Source organism: Erinaceus europaeus, chromosome 6 (assembly GCF_950295315.1).
Source record: "Erinaceus europaeus chromosome 6, mEriEur2.1, whole genome shotgun sequence".
Taxonomy (NCBI): domain Eukaryota; kingdom Metazoa; phylum Chordata; class Mammalia; order Eulipotyphla; family Erinaceidae; genus Erinaceus; species Erinaceus europaeus.
The window spans coordinates 26991337-27009871 of record NC_080167.1 but is presented as its reverse complement, the minus strand read 5'-3'; the positions used below and the strand labels follow the sequence as shown (position 1 = coordinate 27009871).

The following is an 18535-nucleotide window of genomic DNA, read 5'->3' as shown; positions in this document are numbered from 1 at the left end:
TATTTTCTATTAGTAACTTCATACTGATTTACAAAATAATGAGTTGACAGGTGTAATTCCATACCCAAGGTCACAATTGATTATTGTCTCTATAACTATCTATATTTATATATATATGCCCATTTTCTTTTTTTCTTTTTTTTTTCTCTCTCTCCCTCTCTCTTTTATTTATAAAAAGGAAACATTGGGGACTCAGATGGTAGCCCAGCGGGTTAAGCACAGGTGGCACAAAGCGCAAGGACCGGTGTAAGGATCCCAGTTCGAGCCCCTGGCTCCCCACCTGCAGGTGAAGCAGATCTGTAGGTGTCTTTCTCTTCCCCTCTCTGTCTTCCCCTCCTCTCTCCATTTCTCTCTGTCCTATCTGACAACAATAATAACCACAACAATAAAAAACAAAGGCAACAAAAGGGAACAAATAAAATAAACTTTAAAAAAGGGAAATATTGACAAAACATTAGCATAAGAATATTTGCCCATTTTTCTATGGCCCTGCTTTCTCTTTACAGTTTTAGTATATGTGCTACTGAAGTGAGCTCAGTCCTGCTTTCTCTTCCTAAGTTACACCTCCACCTATTGCTACTTCTAAATGTCCTTCCTTTTTTTTCCTTCTCTCTCCATGGTCTTGATGGAATTGGAGTTCAAAGTCCTCTAGACAGCTTCCTCTAACATTTCTGCCCCTCTGGAAGTATGGACCAAAATTATTTTCTGGGGTGCAAAAGGTGGGAGTTCTGGCTTTTATAATTGCTTCTTCACTGGACATGGCTATTGGCAGGTTGATCTATACCTCTAACCTGTTTCTATCTTTCTCTAGTGGGGTAGGGCTCTGGAGAGGTGAGGATCTGGGACACATTGGTGAAGTCATCTGCCCCAGGTAAGTCAGAAGTCAGGATGGAATCATAGTACTGGTCCTGAAATGAGTGTAGCCTAGAATGTTCCAAAATGTGATCATGGACTATGAATGCAGAATGACAGGGATTAGGAGGTTACACAGGTTCCTGTGCTATACGTGAATATATATGGGCCCTGGGTCAGACTGATATGGTAAACGTTTAATTCTATTTAGATACTTTCCTCAAGTTTGGGAGCTACTTTCTGTTCTAATCCAGTTTTCTAACCCTGTTCTCCGTACTGACTACATCTTCCCAGATAAAATTTCTAGTCCACCTGCACGTTAGTTAACAAAAATTGAAGCTCAAACAAAACTTTCTAAAATCATGGGTCCTTAGAAACAAACCTAAAATAGACGTCCTAGCTTTTCTCCACCCTAAGACCCCTATTCTCATCTGCTCTATCATTATTTAATTTCATTGTTTTGTCCTGCTTTATATCTTATTGTCTTTCAGCTACCAAGTTGGAGATGCTACTCTTTCTCTCTTTTTGGTAAATATATTTTATTTGTTTTGGATAAAGACAGAGAGAAGTTGAGAGGAATGGGGGAGACAGAGAGACACCTGCAATACTGCTTTACCACTTATGAAGCTTCCTCTCCTACAGGTGGGGGCTGGGGGCTTGAACCTGGGTCCTTACACCCTGTTATGTGTGCACTCAACCAGGTATACCACCAGAATCACACAGCCCAGCTTTGGACAGGCCTGGAACTGAGCCTTTCACCACCGTGGTTAGTGTCAAGTCAGCTTATAGAAACCTTGGTGCCATTTATGCCTGGAGCACTCTGGGTTCCAGTACCTACAGGTCCTTGATAGTGAAAGAGGCAACTGTGGAATGATGGGGTCAGTGCCCATGGCCAAGGAAGCAAAGACCCAGGGAAGGGTTTGGGTTGGTGTGGGCCCTTCCTTCGGGTCCCAGTGCACCTACTGAGTGTGTACACAGACACATCCCCTTGTCTGCTACCACTTATAGCATGGATCAAGCAGGTCCCACTGGGCACAGGATTGTACAGAAAAGGAAAGGAAAGGGAGGGGGGATAGTGAGAGGTGGAGAGAAGCGGGGTACAAAGTGGAAAGAGGGAGAAAGGGAAAAAGGGGATGATGAAAAAGGGGTTGAGAGCAGGCAACAGAAATTGACAGTTCTCTATCCTCCCACCCTCTGCCCCCAAATCCACACCCTTCAAGTACTGCTTCCAACTTACAGGGGGGCCTCATGCCAGGCCTGGTCCGGGTGCCCTCCAGCTCACGGCCGTCTCGGTCCACACACCAGCAGTAGCCAGTGCTGCCGTGGCACTGGGTGGGTGCATAGTGGCCGTGTTTATCACACTCGGGGACGAAGAGTCCAGGGGGCAGGGGGCGCTGAGCATCGACAGTGCCGGCGGCCCCCAGGATGTGCTCCCGCTCCAGCTGGCACCGGGTTTTCTCCACCTCTGTTAGGGGGACAAGCACAAGATAGCCAGTCAGCCACATCACTCTGTGGGGACCTCAGCCTGGCCCTCATGGGGCCTTGACTTCTGAAGCTTTAAAAATGCAACGCACTATTACTTGTAGATTAGTTAAGAATAGCAGCCTTACAATGATCTTACACTTCCTTTATCACTCCTGGGCTTGCTTTCTTTCTTTCTTTCTTTCTTTCCCTCAGTTTTAAAAAATGGTGACCAAAATGACAGCACGTGACAGAAGCCATTTTAAAAGGAACAATTCTGTTGAGATACTGTGTAGACCATGTAGCGCCAATACATTCTCTCCAGCTCAGAAGAAACTTCATACCTGCTAAGTAGTTGTTCTCCATACCCTCCTCCCATCTGTGCTACATTTTTGGATTTACCTCATATGAACTTATAATCAGACTCATACAATACTTGACCTTCTCTGTCTGTCTCTGTGTGTTTGATACCAGAGCACCACTAAGCTCTGGCTAATAGTGACACTGGAGACTGAACCTGGGACCTTACAACTTGAGGCATGCAAGAGCTTCTTTGCAGAACCATTGTGCTATCTCCTCATACACTTTTGTTTTTGGTTGCTTTCAGTCAGTAGAATGTCTACAAGGTTTACCCATACTATCAGATGCATCAATACTTCATCACTTTTTATTGCTAAGAAATATTCTATAGTCTGCCGACATTTTTTTTATCTATTCAACAGGTGATGGACGTGGTTTAAATATGTTCTAAGACATCTTAGCACTCTCTAAGGTGGATCATCCCAAGCTTTGTGGTTGTCTACATTGACTCTGGGTCAAGGAATTTAGGGACCAGAGATGACAGGATACACTTAGTAACTTGTATGGGCTACTTTTTTTTTTTTTTGCCTCCAGCATTATCGTTGGGGCTTGGTGCCTACACTACGAATCCACTGTTCATAGAGGCCATCTTTTCCCATTTTTGTTGCCCTTGTTGTTATATTTATTGTTATTGTTGTCACTGCTGTTGTTGTTGTTGGATAGGACAGAGAGAAATTGAGAGAGATGGGGGAGAAATTGAGAGAGAGAGAGAGAGAAAGATAGACACCTACAGACCTGCTTCATTGCTTGTGAAGCAACCCCTCTGCAGGTGGGGAGCCAAGGGGTTGAACTGGGGTCCTTACGCTTTGTGCCATGTGCGCTTAACCCACTATGCTACCGCCTAGTCCCCTAATGACATCCTAGTGTTTGGCACAAAATATGGCCCCTTTACTGAGAAAAGCCAATAACAAAGCAGGGTAATATGTCTCTTCGTCTTGGAAGCAGGAGAAAGCACTCCCAAACATGGCGGAGCTGTAGCTGCCTTACCCACCCTATGCCTAGCCTACCTGAGGGCCTGGCTCTCATTCCCAAGATGCCTACAGTCTCTACCACATGGAACCAGGTCCAGACAACCACAGGAACAACTTGGCTGCTGAGAGAGGCTCTTGAGTCAAACTGAACCAAGTCCAGGTCTTTCTCTTCAGGCCTCTCTATATGCTGTCTACTGTATGAGCCCTATCCCACTCCATCTGCAATTTAACCCTTCAAAGAGCAATTGAGGGGTTAGGGTGTTGGAGATAGCTCAGGTGGTAGAACCTAGTTTATCATGACCCGGAGTCAAGCCTCCAGCACCACATGAAAGCATCATGCACAGCACCAGAAGAAGCTTCATGAATGGTGGAGCAGTGTTGTGGTGTTTCTCTCCACCACCCCCAACTAGAATCAAAAGGTAAAAAATACAGTCTGCCAGAAGTAGTAGAATTGTGTAGGTGCAAAAGCCCAGATGCCAAACAAAACTTCAAGATTTTTCAAGATAATTGCTACCAGTGCTACTGCTGGGGCTGGGTGCCTGCATGATGAAGCCACCATTTCTGAGGGAACCCCTCTCTCTCTCTCTCTCTCCCACCCCCTTTGTGTTCCTACCTTTCTTCCTTTCCTTCCTCCCTTCCTTTCTTTCATTTGATAGAGTAAGAGAGAAGTTGAGACAGAAAGGGGAAGAGAAAAAATACCTGCCCCATTGCTTCACCACTCATAAAGCTTCCCCCTGTGCAGATAGGGACTGGAGTCTTGAACCCAGGTCTTCATGCATGTTCAAGTGAACACTCTGCTGAATATACCATTACCTGGCCCCTTCAGGGTTTATATATTTCCTCCAGGGGGGTGGGTCTTCCTGAGTCTTCTAGATTCGGGCCCAAAGCTGTTCCATGAGCTGCCAGGCTCATCTCCTGATGTTCTTGTCTCACTGGTGCTAAGACTCTGAGGGGCTGCTCCTTGTCCGCCTCCGAAGCAGACTCTATGCTCTGAGGGGCCATTAAGTGACAGTATCTTCTTAACATTAACCCCAGAGGCACACACTGGGCTGGGAGCAGGGATGCACACAGCACAACCCACAGGATCTGTGTTCCAGGAGCTCAGGCAGCCAGAAGGGAGCAAGTAAAACACACAGTTACAGTGCTCCAAGTGTTTTGGCAGAGGATCCCAGGAGATAGCCACCCAGAAGAGATCCTCTCTGAGGGGCTCACAGAGTGCTTTCCATTTTATTATTTTGACATTTGCTGGAAGACTGTGGTCATGCCGATCTAACAAGACTGCATAGAGTCTTACTGTTAATGAGCAGAAAAGAAATACTTGGGGTTTTATGAGTTATCTAGCCTCTGTCACAGCTTCTCAATTCTGTGGAGGTAGAATAAAGAATCAAGCATGATAAAGGAATGAATGGATGACCCAAGAGAACTTTATTAAATAATGAAAGAAAAAAAAAGGCCGCTAGCCAGGGACAGTAAGATAGTTCATCTGGTGGGGTGGCCTGCATGCTGTGTTCATGGCCCAGGTTCGAGCCCCTAGCACAGCATAAGAGAATCCCACAGCACTGGTAGAAGCTTTAGTGTTGTGGTATCTCCTCCTTTGTTTGTCTCTCTCCCTATCTGAAAAAGTCAGCCAGAAGTGATGAAATCATATATGTGTGTGTGGCCCCAGTGATGCCAAAAATAAATAAATTAGTTAATTAATTAATTAATTTAAAAAATTGAATTGGGTGGTCTGGGCAGTGGCGCCGTGAAGCTTTGGACTCTCAAGCATGAGGTCCCGAGTTTGATGCCTGGTAGCACGTATGCTAGAGTAATGCCTGTTTTGTTCTCCTCCTATCTTTCTCATAAATAAATAAATAAATAAAATCTTTAAAAGTAATAATGGAGAGTTGGGCGGTAGCACAGCAGGTTAAGCGCATGTGGTGCAAAGCGCAAGGACTGGCAGAAGGACCCCAGTTCGAGCCCCTGGCTCCCCACCTGCAGGAGAGTCGCTTCACAAGCAGTGAAGCAGGCCTGCAGGTGTCTATCTTTCTCTCTCCATCTCTGTCTTCCCCTCCTCTCTCCATTTCTCTGTCCTATCCAACAACAACAACGATATCAATAATAACAACAATAACTACAACAATAAAAAACAACAAGGGCAACAAAAAGGGAATCAATAAATATTAAAATAATAATAATGATAGTAATAATAATAAAACTGAATTGGTTCCCAAGAGTATAAATTTTAAAAGAGGAGAAAACAATAAGAAGCCATAGCTGGTCGATGGGTAGCTGCCAACTCTTGCTCTGGGGCATCACTGGGCTCCGTGAAGGGGAGATTTTATATAAACATGTGAGCTAATGTAATAATATGTGTTATATGCTACATAAATGCTTAAGGAATAAAACTACGCAACAACAGAACGTCTGATGATAGACATTCTGGTTTTGGGTTTGCAAAGTGTTTTTGATTCTCAGTTACACTGCTTCTGGAGTGTTCTCTGTCACGCCAACAACCGTGGGTAGGTTGCACACTACCTCAGCTCCAGAACAGTGGCAATGACAGCAATAAGCCTCAAAATATGAATCTGAGAAGTCAGTGGAATATGACCAGACAATGTGCTCAGATGGAATTTTAAGTGCTGCGAGCAAATGATTCAAGTTTCCTTTGTCTATGTTGCAAATCCTCACTCTAGGCTGCTGAACATGAGAGCTCTCTTGGTTATAAAGAGTCAGCACACCAGAAAAGTGCTTGTTGAGCCTGTTAAGGGAAAACTGAGTGTGACCTTTCTTCTGTCCCAGAAGCTAGGACAAAGCAAAATGAAACAAAACAAAACAGACTTGAGTAGCCAAACATACAAGCAACCAAAATGCCTGATGGCAGATGACTGGATGAAGAAGTTACGGGATTTATTCAAGGGAATATTACTCTACAATTAAACAAGACGAATGAATCATTTGGGACGAAATGGATGGAAATGGAGTGATTATGTTAAGTGAAATGAGTAAAAAGAGGTAAATGATTTTGCTCATAAATGGAATATAGTTAGATAAAGCAAACAAACTTGCAAAAAGAAAAAAAAAAGTAATCAAACTGTCTCTTGTTTTTTTAATTTATTTATTTTCCCTGTTGTTGCCCTTGTTTTTTTTTTTTTAATTGTTGGTATTGAATAGGATAGAGAGAAGTGGAGAGAAGAGGGGAAGACAGAGAGGGGGAGAGAAAGATAAGACACCTGCAGACCTGCTTCACTACCTGTGAAGACACTCCCTGCAGGTGGGGAGCCGGGGGCTCAAACCAGGATCCTCACTCTGGTCCTTCCGCTTTGCGCCACATGTGCTTAATCCGCTGCGCTACCACCCGACTCCCGCAAACTGTCTCTTTTAAAACTTTGTGATATTAGAGAACAAAGGTGGTTATCATGGGGCTGGAGCATAGGAGATCGGTGGTGGGTGAAGTAACTCACCTACATACAAACAAACACATGGTTGTGAAACTTAACCCCCGAAATTTTATAACTTTGTAGACTACTATTTAATCACTAATAATAAAAATTATAAGTTGGTCAGCCGGTAGTGCAACAGGTTATGTGCACATGGTGCAAAGCACAAGGACCGGCATAAGGATCCTGGTTCGAGCCCCCCGGCTCCCCACTTGCGGGGAGGGGTCACTTTCTCCCCTCCTCTCTCGATTTCTCTGTCCTATCCAACAACAACAACAGCAATAACAACAACAACGATAAACAACAAGGGCAACAAAAGGGGAAAAATAGCCTCCAGGAAGCAGTAGATTCTTGGTGCAGGCACCAAGCCCCAGCAACAACCCTGGAAGGCGAGAGAGAGAGAGAGAGAGAGAGAGAGAGAGAGAGAGGGAGCAGTGTATTTGATACAGGAAAGCCAAGAATACAAATAACCCCGACAGTTAGTCTGCTCCCTCTCTCTCTCTCTATATATATATATATATATGTGTGTGTGTGTGTATATATATATATATATATATATATATATATACACAAAAAAAAAAAACATTTCTTAAGTACAAATAAGTCACCTGAGAAGAAAAATGTGGGATTCTGTTCCTTCCTGACTGTAGAACTTGTTTTACTTACCTCCTTAACATTTTACAGGACTCCTATAAGCTGTCTCCACTCATGTACCTGTGTTTCATTTTAATTCTCACTGTATTTCTGTGCAATAGGCAACTAAGTTTTTAACACCAAATGAGAAACTGAAGATCAGACTTGATGAGGGGCTCCCTTAGGCCACTAGGAAGTGGTTCGGTTCAAAGTAGAACCCTGAGGGGAGTCTCTGGATTTTTAGCACAGCCCCATGCCTCTCTGTACCCATAAGCCCAGTGCTGAGGGTAGTCCGTGCACAGTGAACATGCTATGACAATAGTGACAGATGTATGTTAGCTTAACACACTCACTGAAATTACCTGTTGTCCACAGACTCATTTTCCTTCTATCAGTGTCTACATATGGGGCTGCTCTATTGATTGAAAAACAGGTGCAGGGGTTCTGTGTCAACCAAACAGTTAAGAACCATTTTCTGTGGACAATAGAGTTTTGTGGTGATGGAGTGTTTGGCCAACATACAGAATCTCCAGTGATCTAGAAGTTACAGTGAAGCTTTCAAGTGCTGTATCATGAAATTTAAACATAGAGGGAAAACATCCCCTGTGAATCAGGAAATGTTTATAAAATGCTGGGGTATCATTTGGATTTCCTGGGATGGTCAGCAGGTGGTGGGAGTCCCCTGTGGAGAGTTTTCCACTGAAGCCTGGTCAATGGGGTGGGGATGGGGTGTACAAACACATTTCCTGCCCCCCCTTTTTTCTAGTTAATAAAAATGATAACTCAGGAAGAGTTTTCATTTAGTGGCTTGGATTTGCTCAGAAGTAGGAAGCATCCTAGACCTGCCACTTCTCCAGGGAACAGCAGGAAGTCTGGGATGACTGTCCTTGAGGTTGGAGACAAAGACAATGGGAAAGAAGAAAAAGGAACAAAGGTGAAGGAAGTAACGAGGAAACACATTTTTAAGCTTTTAATTTGCATCCTATTCCCAGGATTGATAAAAATGCTTTCTCCATGTTAATTCAAGTAAGTAAATAAGTAAGTATTATAGCCACTTAGGTACTTGATGGGGTGGCCAGATCTAGTTTGGGGGGCTGTTTGTTCAGAATCCACTTGCATTGTCTGCCCCTACTCACCCCCAGTAGAGGTTGGCTGCTCCCAGTGGCATTTACACACACACACACACACACACACACACACACACACACACACACACACACACCCTCTCAGACTGAACATGTGGGGTGATACCAGGTATCTGTTGGGTTTAAACTTCCTGGCTCAGGGCCTCAGCATATCAGCTGCTGAACAGACACGTTAATCCAAGACTGTCAAATTTCTAAGAATGAGAATGTGCAAGTAAATGCAGAATGTGCAATGTCAGTCTGATATGATCACTATCCTTCTGTTGTTAGGGGTTTACAAAGAACATCACTAACACCAGTAATAATAAGGAAGGCATGGATGATGATGTTATTGTGAATTCTCTGCAGGTCACTTCTCAACATGTACTCCCAATACTGGTAGCACTGGAGAGAAAGGATGTCAGCAGAGGGGAAATGAGCTAGCAATTAAAATGGGGCAGGGCTGGGGAGATAGCATGCTGGTTATGCATAGAGACTCTCAAGAAAACACCGTCTGTAGTCTGTGTGACATCTCATCCTCTTACTGTATGAAACAAAAACCTTCACTTTAACTTGCACCAGTAGTGGGGAGGCAGCGCATGTGGTAAAGCATTGGACAATCATGTATGAAAGCCTGAGTTCGATGCCCAGTATTTCACAGAGTGATACTCTTGTTCTGGTTCTCTCTCTAATAAATAAATAAGTTTTTAAAACCTGCCTGAGTTTATACCAGTCTCCAGGAGCACCTCCCATCTTCACTTTACAAGTGAAGACTTTTCAATCACTACATTTATCAAATTTCTCAGGTCAGGAGACCCATGGACCCTTGAACCATTTATGTATTTGTGTTACAAGCATTTACTGAAATCTGCCAGGACCCCAGTGCCTTGTAAGCAGTTGGCATCAGAGCTAAATGGGAGAGATCTGGAAGCTCACAGGACCTCATCTAAGAGTAAGGTGGTATGGGAAAAACGGTCTGGTGACCTGGGAGATGGCTCTGAGGGTAGAACACTGCATTTGCAAATGTGAGGTCCCAAGTTCAATCCCTGGTACTATGCATGCCAGAATGCCTTTCCGACATCTCTCTTCCCTTCATTGTATAAAACAAATAAAATAAATCTTGAAAGGAAAGGAAGTGGTCCAGACAGGCTACTATGCAGACCACCGTTTCCTCCTTGGTCAAGTGCATGACTGAGTCTGTAACACACATATCTGTGTGGCTGAGTTCAGTGGCCTAAGAGGAGGCTGAATGAATGAAGGGTGTGTCACTGCCTGAACCCCCAATTTGTTCACTATGTCCATGAGCTTAGTTATTATTGTTTTTTTTTCTATTTTAGATCCCATATATAGGTGAATATTTGTTTTTTCTTACTGTGCACTTGTATTGGGCTTAACCTCCATACTTTCCTATTGTTTGTCTTTTATGTGAATTTTCATCGTTTTGAATTTTCAGATGGAAGCTCAAATCATATGGCTTTTCTTACTGCACAGCACTTTCTCTTCTCTTTGGTCCAGGGTTTAAAAATATTGTGACTTATTTATTTATTTATTTATTTATTTAGTGAAATGTACCAGTGACCAACCAAATAGATGAGAGGAAGTGTTTCTTTGTAAGTACTTGAACTTTTAAATAATAATAATAACTAACATTAAGATAGATATACACTCATTTTGCCAACTACTGGACATTAACAGATGAGCATCAGTGTTAACTAATAATGAAGGGAATGTGAGGGGCCAGGTCATGATGCACCTGATTGAGCAGGCATGTTATAATGAGCAAGGACCTGGGTTCAAGCCTTCAGTCCCCACCTTCAGGGGGAAAGTTTCACAAGTAGTGAAACAATGTTTCAGGTGTTTCTCTGTCTCCCTCTATATCTCACTCTTCCTCTTAATTTCTGGCTGTTTCTATTCAATAAATAAATAAGGATAATTAAATTTTTTTTTTCAATTTAAAAATGAATGTGAAAAAACAGGGAATGTGAAAACTGGAATCCCATCTTTTGGGAAATTAATGTGTCAGGTCATAATCTTCTATGGCTCCTAAGATTACAAAGAATGAGGACACAAACTTTAATAGTTTCTGATGTAAGAGAGTACTACCACCTAGTGATTTGCTGAAAGATTCGAATATGAGTTTTATTAAGTCACTGGACCTGGCTGTCATTTTGCAGGTAACATGGAGGTAGAGGGAAAAAGTTGAACTGCATGTTTGCACCTGTAACACTAATGCACAATTGGTAAACTCCAGATCAGGTGAAATTGTGCATCTCAAAAGCCTTGGGTTCTTCCATAGATAAACTTCTTTGTCCTAGCTACCTATCTGTCTGCATATATATATGTATGTATATATGTATATATACATACATACATATATATAATTTATACACACATATATTTTAAAAGATTTTATATTTTTATTAAAGACAGGAGGAGAGAGAAAGAATCAGATATCACTCTGACACATGTGCTGCTGGGATTGAACTCAGGACTTCATACTTGAGAGTACAATGCTTTATCTACTGCATCACCTCCTGGACCACTGTCTGCCTATGTTTTAATTCAAGGGGTTTTGTTCAGTTTTGAGAGAAATTGCTATATAATTTTTTTGTATATAAAGAATTAAAGAAATCTCATTTTTAAATTATGAAATTACTCAGGTCTTGCATTCTTTATAAAATAAAAGAAACTGAATTATATAACATCTTTCTATCTTTCTTTCTTAATTTCCTTTCTGTTGTTGCTACCAGGGTTATTTCTCTCTTTTCCTATTTTTTAAATATGGTATGGCAGAGAAGAATTGAGTGGGGTAAGGTAAAAAGGGGAAAGGGAAAGAGAGAGAGAGAGAGAGAGGTGCAAACCTGCTTCACTGGTTACTAAACTTCCCCCACTCCCTGCAGGTGGGGACTGGGGACTTGAACCTGGGTCCTTGTACATGGTAATGTGTGCTCAACTGTGTGCATCAGTGCCTGGCCCTGAAATATACAATTTCTAAGTTCCCTTCCAGCTCTAACTGGGAAATTCATTTTCTAACATCGTGTTGATACAAACTCTAATGCAATCAACCACACAATAAACAAAAAGTGAACATTAAATTGGTCTTCATTTTTCTCTCCTGTCAGGCATATTATACCTCAAGTGTCTTCCTTGGAACCCCGCTTTCTAAGCACTTTAATTATCTTTCTCTTAGACGTGTGTAGTATGGAACTAGGTGTTGAATGCCAATGTGATGGGTACCAAGCATAATGGCAAAAATCTGAAGACTTAATGTTTGCTTTCAAGGACCAACTTTTTTTTTTTTTAATTTTTATTTATAAAAAGGAAACACTGACAAAACCACAGGATAAGAGGGTTACAACTCCAAACAATTCCCACCACCAGAACTCCATATCCCATCCCCTCCCCTGATAGCTTTCCTATTCTTTAACCCTCTGGGATAAAGTACAGATCCAGGATCATTATGGGATGCAGAAGGTGGAAGGTCTGGCTTCTGTAATTGCTTTCCTGCTGAACATGGGTGTTGGCAGGTGGATCCATACTCCCAGCCTATCTCTCTCTCTTTCCCTAGAGGGGCAGGGCTCTGGGGAAGTGGGGCTCCAAGACACAATGGTGGGGTCATCTGAAGGACCAGCTTTTATTTCTCTATCCCAGGACTTTCTTTTTGAACTGAGTGGATTTTTTTGTTTGTTTTTGAAGTAATGTTGGCTCATAACTCTTATGTTCCAAGAGTACTTTCACACCTCTGCATATAGATGGTATCAGCATCAAAGTCCTATTATCACTCTACCAAAGTCCACTGGAACTCTCTACCCTTTGATCCCCCCTTCCTCCAGTCTCTCTGGCATTCTCTCTCAGTTCTACAGTCGGAATCCAAGGGTTTGTTTTGGCTTTGGCTCGGGACTTTTTACGTTCTCTTTGATCCTCTAGTAAACTCTAGTATGTTCCAAAAATCTAGCCAGTTACATTCTCTTAGACATTGTCCAAGCAAGATTGGTGGCTGTGGTAGCTGGTATCCAAGAAGGCACCCACTTTGCTACTCTAATACAATCACATGTAGGCATTCTTTTCAACTATTAGTATTTTTTATTTTTTTATCTTTATTTATTTATTGGATAGAGATAGCCAGAAATTATGAGGGAAGGGAGTAATAGGAAGGGAGAGAGGTAGAGACATCTGCAGCCTTGCTTCACCACTTACAAAGCTTCCCCCTTGCAGGTGGGGGACCAGGGGCTCAAACCCGGGTCCTTGCACACTGTAACATGTACATTCAACTAGGTACACCACCACCCGGCCCCTCAATTATTATTATTTTAGGTATTATTTTTACCTCTTTATTAGCCCAAGAATAATAACATTGGCAGAGGTGACAGTATTGATACTCCCATTATTAGGTTACAAATGACAATGGTTGGGAGTCGGGAGGTGGCGCAGCGGGTTAAGCACATGGGGCACAAAGCACAAGGACCAGCGGAAGGATCCCGGTTCAAGCCCCCAGTTCCCCACCTGCAGGGGAGTCGCTTCACAGGTGGCGAAGCAGGTCTGCAGGTGTCTGTCTTTCTCTCCCCCTCTCTGTCTTCCCCTCTTCTCTCCATTTCTCTCTATCCTATCCAACAACATCAACATCAATAACCACAACAATGTTAAACAACAAGGGCAATAAAAAAAAAGGGAAAATAAATAAATAAATATTAAAACAAATGACAATGGTTTTTGTCTTGAACTTTATCTTTCTCATCACCTGCTTTGAGACAAGCCAGCTGCCAGGTTCTGAAGGCACTTAAGCGGCTCCTGTGGAAAGACTTTTATAGTAAAGAACTAATGCCTGCCAAAGTCATATGGGCTCTTTAGCACCAAAAGAATCTCAGAGAAAACCATAGCGCTGGCTAATATGACAATAATCTCATTGATGACCTTGAACCAAGACAGCCCAACAAAGCCACTCCTGAATTCTTGACCCACAGAAACTCTGCAATAACAAATGTTAGCTATATTAAACTGCTGGTTCTGGGGATACATTGTGAAATGATAATATATAACAAGCATGGAGCCTTTAAACTGTTTGACCATGACCCATAGAAATACATTTCATGGGGGAAAACATATACCTTAAAGCAAAAGTGCACAGTAGTTTGCCTCACCTACCTCCTATTGCACGTCCCTCAACCACACCAAAGCTAAATTTGTGAGACAAAGTAAGGACTACAAAAGCTGAGTATGGGCAAGAGACTGGCATACTTTAATGATGACTCTTTAGTCACTACCAGGCCGCCCCATCACCTGGGGCCCCTGTCAGAAAGTCCTGGAATTCCCACACAGACATGATGGGCCTAGACCTCTAATAGATCCCTCTTACCACTTTCACTGGTCATCTCCAGCAGGAATAACATAATGGACCCCTCTGTGGGCCCGTATTGGACCTGGTCCTCAAAGTGAGTCAACAATGGTAAAGAATGTTCCATTTTCCGAAGGGAGGTCGGATAGCATACTCTGCCTATCACCCGAAGGTGATGGATCCTGAAATTGGCACAGCCTGGAATGTTCCTAGCCCTGACCACGGAATGCAAGCTCAGACCTACAAGGATGCAGAGGATACACAGGTCCCTGTGCTGAACATGGGCCCCAGATCAAATCCATGGGGTTTACAGTTAAGAAAATTTATATACTTTTCCCATATTTGGGAGCTACTTTCTTCCCTGATCCAGCTTCCTGGTCCTTTTTCCAACCATGACACCATCCCTCCCAGAAAACAGCTTAGGTCACCTGCATATTAGATGTCAAGCGCAGGCAAAAACTAGTTTGGTCATGGGCCCCTTGGAATATACCTAAAATAGACCTACTAGCTTTTTCCAAAATGGAGACCCCAAATCTCCACCCACAATATTCTTACCTTTAGGTTCATTATTAGTCAACAATTTGTTCTGCTTTCTATCTTAACTCTTTTTCAGCCACCAGGTTCCAGATGCTACCATAATGCCAAATGGACTTCCCAGGGCAAACACCCCACCATGTGTCCTGGAGCCCCACGTCCCCAGATCCCAGCCCCACCAGGGAAAGATAGAGGCAGGCTGGGAGTATGGATCGACCTGCCAAAACCCATGTCCAGTGGGGGAAGCAATTACCGAAGCCAGACCTTCTACCTTCTGCACCCCATAATGTCCCTGGTCCATGCTCACAGAGGGTTAAAGAATAGGAAACCTATCAGGGGAGGGAATGAGCTATGGAGTTCCGGTGGCAGGAACTGTGTGGAATTGTACCCCTCTTATCCTATGGTCTTGTCAGTGTTTCCATTTTATAAATAAAAACTTTTAAAAAATACGTTTCACACAGCAAATCAATACATACAACACACTTAGACTCACCCAAGCATATATGCAGCATATATACAAGTATTGTTTAATGAAACACTTGTTCTGGGCAGGGGTAGATAGCACAATGGTTATGCAAAGTGGCTCTCTTGCCTGAGACTCAAAAGTCCCAGGTTCAATCCCCTACTCCACCACAAGCCAGAGCTGAGCAGTGCTCTGGTAAAAGAAAGAAGAGGAGAGGAGAGGAGAGGAGAGGAGGACTTATTCCTACAACATTTATTCTACATACTTGATATTTTCCTGATTATTGTTTTCTCTTTCATTGCATTCCAATTATAATAATAGCAATCCTCTGAAATGATTTCATCATACACACATGGGTTGTAGATAGTAATTTTTCTGTTTTGCTTGCTGGTACTGCAGTAGCCATGAATTTAACTCTCTTATCCTCAAAGTTAGTTTAGTTTTTAACCTAACTAGTTCTCCCTTATAAAAACAGCTTAGTAGGTTTGACAACAGGAATCCAGTACCACTATATGTATTAACTTTCTCTCTGTTGGAGCTGAGGAGAAAGCATAATGCTTATGCAAAAGACTTTCATGCCTGAGCCTCTGAGGTCCCAGGTTCAATCTTAGCTCGACTATAAACCAGAGCTGAGCAGTGCTCTGCTCTCTCCCTCTCTCTTTACCTCTCTTTCTGTCTCTGTATTTCTGTATCTCTCTTATTAAAATAAATAAAATATTTTGAAACTTTTTCTCTTTAAAATTCCAATAATTTAGATAGGCAAAGTCTAGGAAAAAATGGTGTTCAAGTTTCCAGTGAAAGAGAAAAATACATTAGGAATACATATGTAATCCTTTTGTAGTGTCCCTTAGTCCAATTCCCACTTTCTAACAAAACAGGTCAGCTTTAATCTAAGTTTTGTTGCTGACTCCTATGCATGCATATGATAGCTTTCTTTCTTTCATATATATTATTGTATAGAGACAGAGAGAAATTGAAGGTAGGGGGGGATGGGGAGAGACAAAGAGACACCAACAGTATTGCTTCACCACCCATAAAGCTTTTCCCCTGCAGGTGGGGACCAGAAGCTTGAACCTGCATCCTTATACACTGTAATGTGTGCACTTAACCAGGTGCGCCACCACCTAGCCCCCATATGAATAGTTTTCTTACACATGCAGGAAGGTGGAGAAGATGGCGTAATGGCCATAGAGAAGATTTTCATGCCTGAGGCTCTGAAGTCCCAGGTTCAACACCCTTCACCACTATAAAGTAGAGCTGAGCAATGCTCTTGGATGGAAGGAAGGAAGGAAGGGAGGAAGGGAGGAAGGACAGAAGAAAGAAAGAAAATAATAATCTTCATATAGCATTATATTTTACATAAATGATATCAAGATTTACATACACTTGCATAACTTTCTATTACCTTATTTTTTAAATTTATCCATTAATTCTCTTTACTGTTGTATATCATTTTACTGAGTTATATCAAAAGGAATTCATGTTTTCCTCTTATTATAATCACTTAGGTTTTTTGTTACAAACAATATTTAATGAACATCTTTACATATTTATAATGCTCATGTTGTCTCAAGGGTAACTATGATGTTGAATTTCTTAAGGAAGCAGGATTCATACATAAACAACTCTGGCAAACAGCTTTTATTGGTTTGATGTTCATTCCAACTTCATATCCCAGACTAGAGGTCTGAGTTTATTTGCTTAGTCAACAGAACCCTCAAGAAAGGTCAAGGAGCCAACTTAAAAACAACAACCAAAAAATAAAGTACAGCTTCTCTTTGAACTGGAGATGTGAAGCAAGATATTAATTAGAAATAATGAATGTTAATCATTTCTAATAGCTGCTAGGATGTCTTGACTCGCATTATTATAAACTGCTCCTTTTGTAACCTGTTTCTCCAACCCTGGAGTCAAGCCTGGATTCACGTAGGCTGGGGGTTAGCAAACTTTTCTTTATCAGAAACTGGATACTAAATATTTTCAGGTTTGTAGATTTTACAATCTCTGCCACCACAACTGAACTGTCTTTGTATGAAAGCTGTCATAGATTATAAACTATAGGGAGTCAGGCTGTAGTGCAGCAGGTTAAGCACAGGTGGCGTAAAACACAAGGACCGGCCTAGGGATCCTGGTTCGAATCCCCAATTCCCCAACTGCAGGTGTTGTCACTTCAAAGGCGGTGAAGTTGGTCTGCAGATGTCTGTCTTTCTTTTCCCTTCTCTGTCTTCCCCTCCTATCTCCATTTCTCTCTGCCCTATCCAACAACAGTGACATCAACAACAATAATAATAACTATAACAATAAAAAACAAGGGCAACAAAAGGGAATAAAGAAATAAATATTTTTTAAAAATTAAAAAAAAAAGATTATAAACTATAGACTCTAAACTGTCAGCTAGTGAAAAATGGCTGTGCGCCAACAACAGGGAATTTTGAAAAATGAGTGGTGGGATAGCTTTTAGCCTGCAGCTCCTAGTCTGTTGACCATTGTTCTGAGTAGAAGTAAATGATTTAGACCAGCGAGAGGTAGTATTATGCTTCAAAACTTAATCTTTAATTTGCTGTTTTTCTCCTTTTGGGTGGGCAACTATAATTAAAAACTGGCCACACCCAGCACCATTGAGAGTGTAGATAAATAAATACTTTTGTATACGACTGGGTACCAGTGGAAACTGGTACGTTCACTATAAATAGCTGTGATCATGAGTCACATACTCCACTGGATACTGAGACATAAAAATAAAATGTATATATCTACCCTGATTTCTCCTGTCATTCCCAGACTAGTAGAGAGGATAGATGCTGCACCAATCACACACGGCTTTAAAATGGGACAAAATGGTAATTTCCACTCGTCTCTTACGGAGGCCTTTAGAATGGTATGTTTGGCCAACAATAGCAATGGCAGCTCAAAATAAGTAACATGGCTGGTTCATTCTAGTCCAGGGTGAAATATGGTGATACTGTTCCCCTGTGAAGATGTAGAACTCCTGTGACAACCACCATGAAGTCAACATTTCTTCAAAACAGTGATTCAAAGCACTAACAGTAGCATTGGTTTGCAAGGCTATACATGGTACGGAAATGTAATTTCACACCCCTTCAAAACATGTTAGCACCCCATAATCATCACTAATGTAAAAATATCCCTTCACCAAGGTTTACCAGGGAGGGGCCCCTTGATCCCTTCCAGGTTCCTTCCTCCCTTCTTTGGGTACCTCAGTTTCACAATCAGAGTCTAAGGGTTTTTTTTCATTTGACTTTATCTGTACCCTGGTTTTGTGTCTTCATACCCTACATAGAAGGAGTCAGGCGGTAGCGCAGTGGGTTAAGCACACGTGGCACAAAGCACAAGGACCGGCATAAGGATCCCGGTTCGAGCTCTCG

The 18535-nt window shown here is 42.1% G+C and overlaps 1 protein-coding gene across 1 annotated transcript in view; it reads right to left on the bottom strand.

The window, feature by feature from the left end:
- The window catches only part of NID1 (nidogen 1), a 104606-nt gene that overhangs the window by 21075 nt on the left and 64996 nt on the right, over window positions 1-18535 (bottom strand). Inside the window, exon 13 of the mRNA XM_007522927.3 lies at window positions 2090-2317. Coding sequence (XP_007522989.1) covers window positions 2090-2317 — 228 coding nt within the window. The remainder of the gene's footprint in view (window positions 1-2089; window positions 2318-18535) is intronic.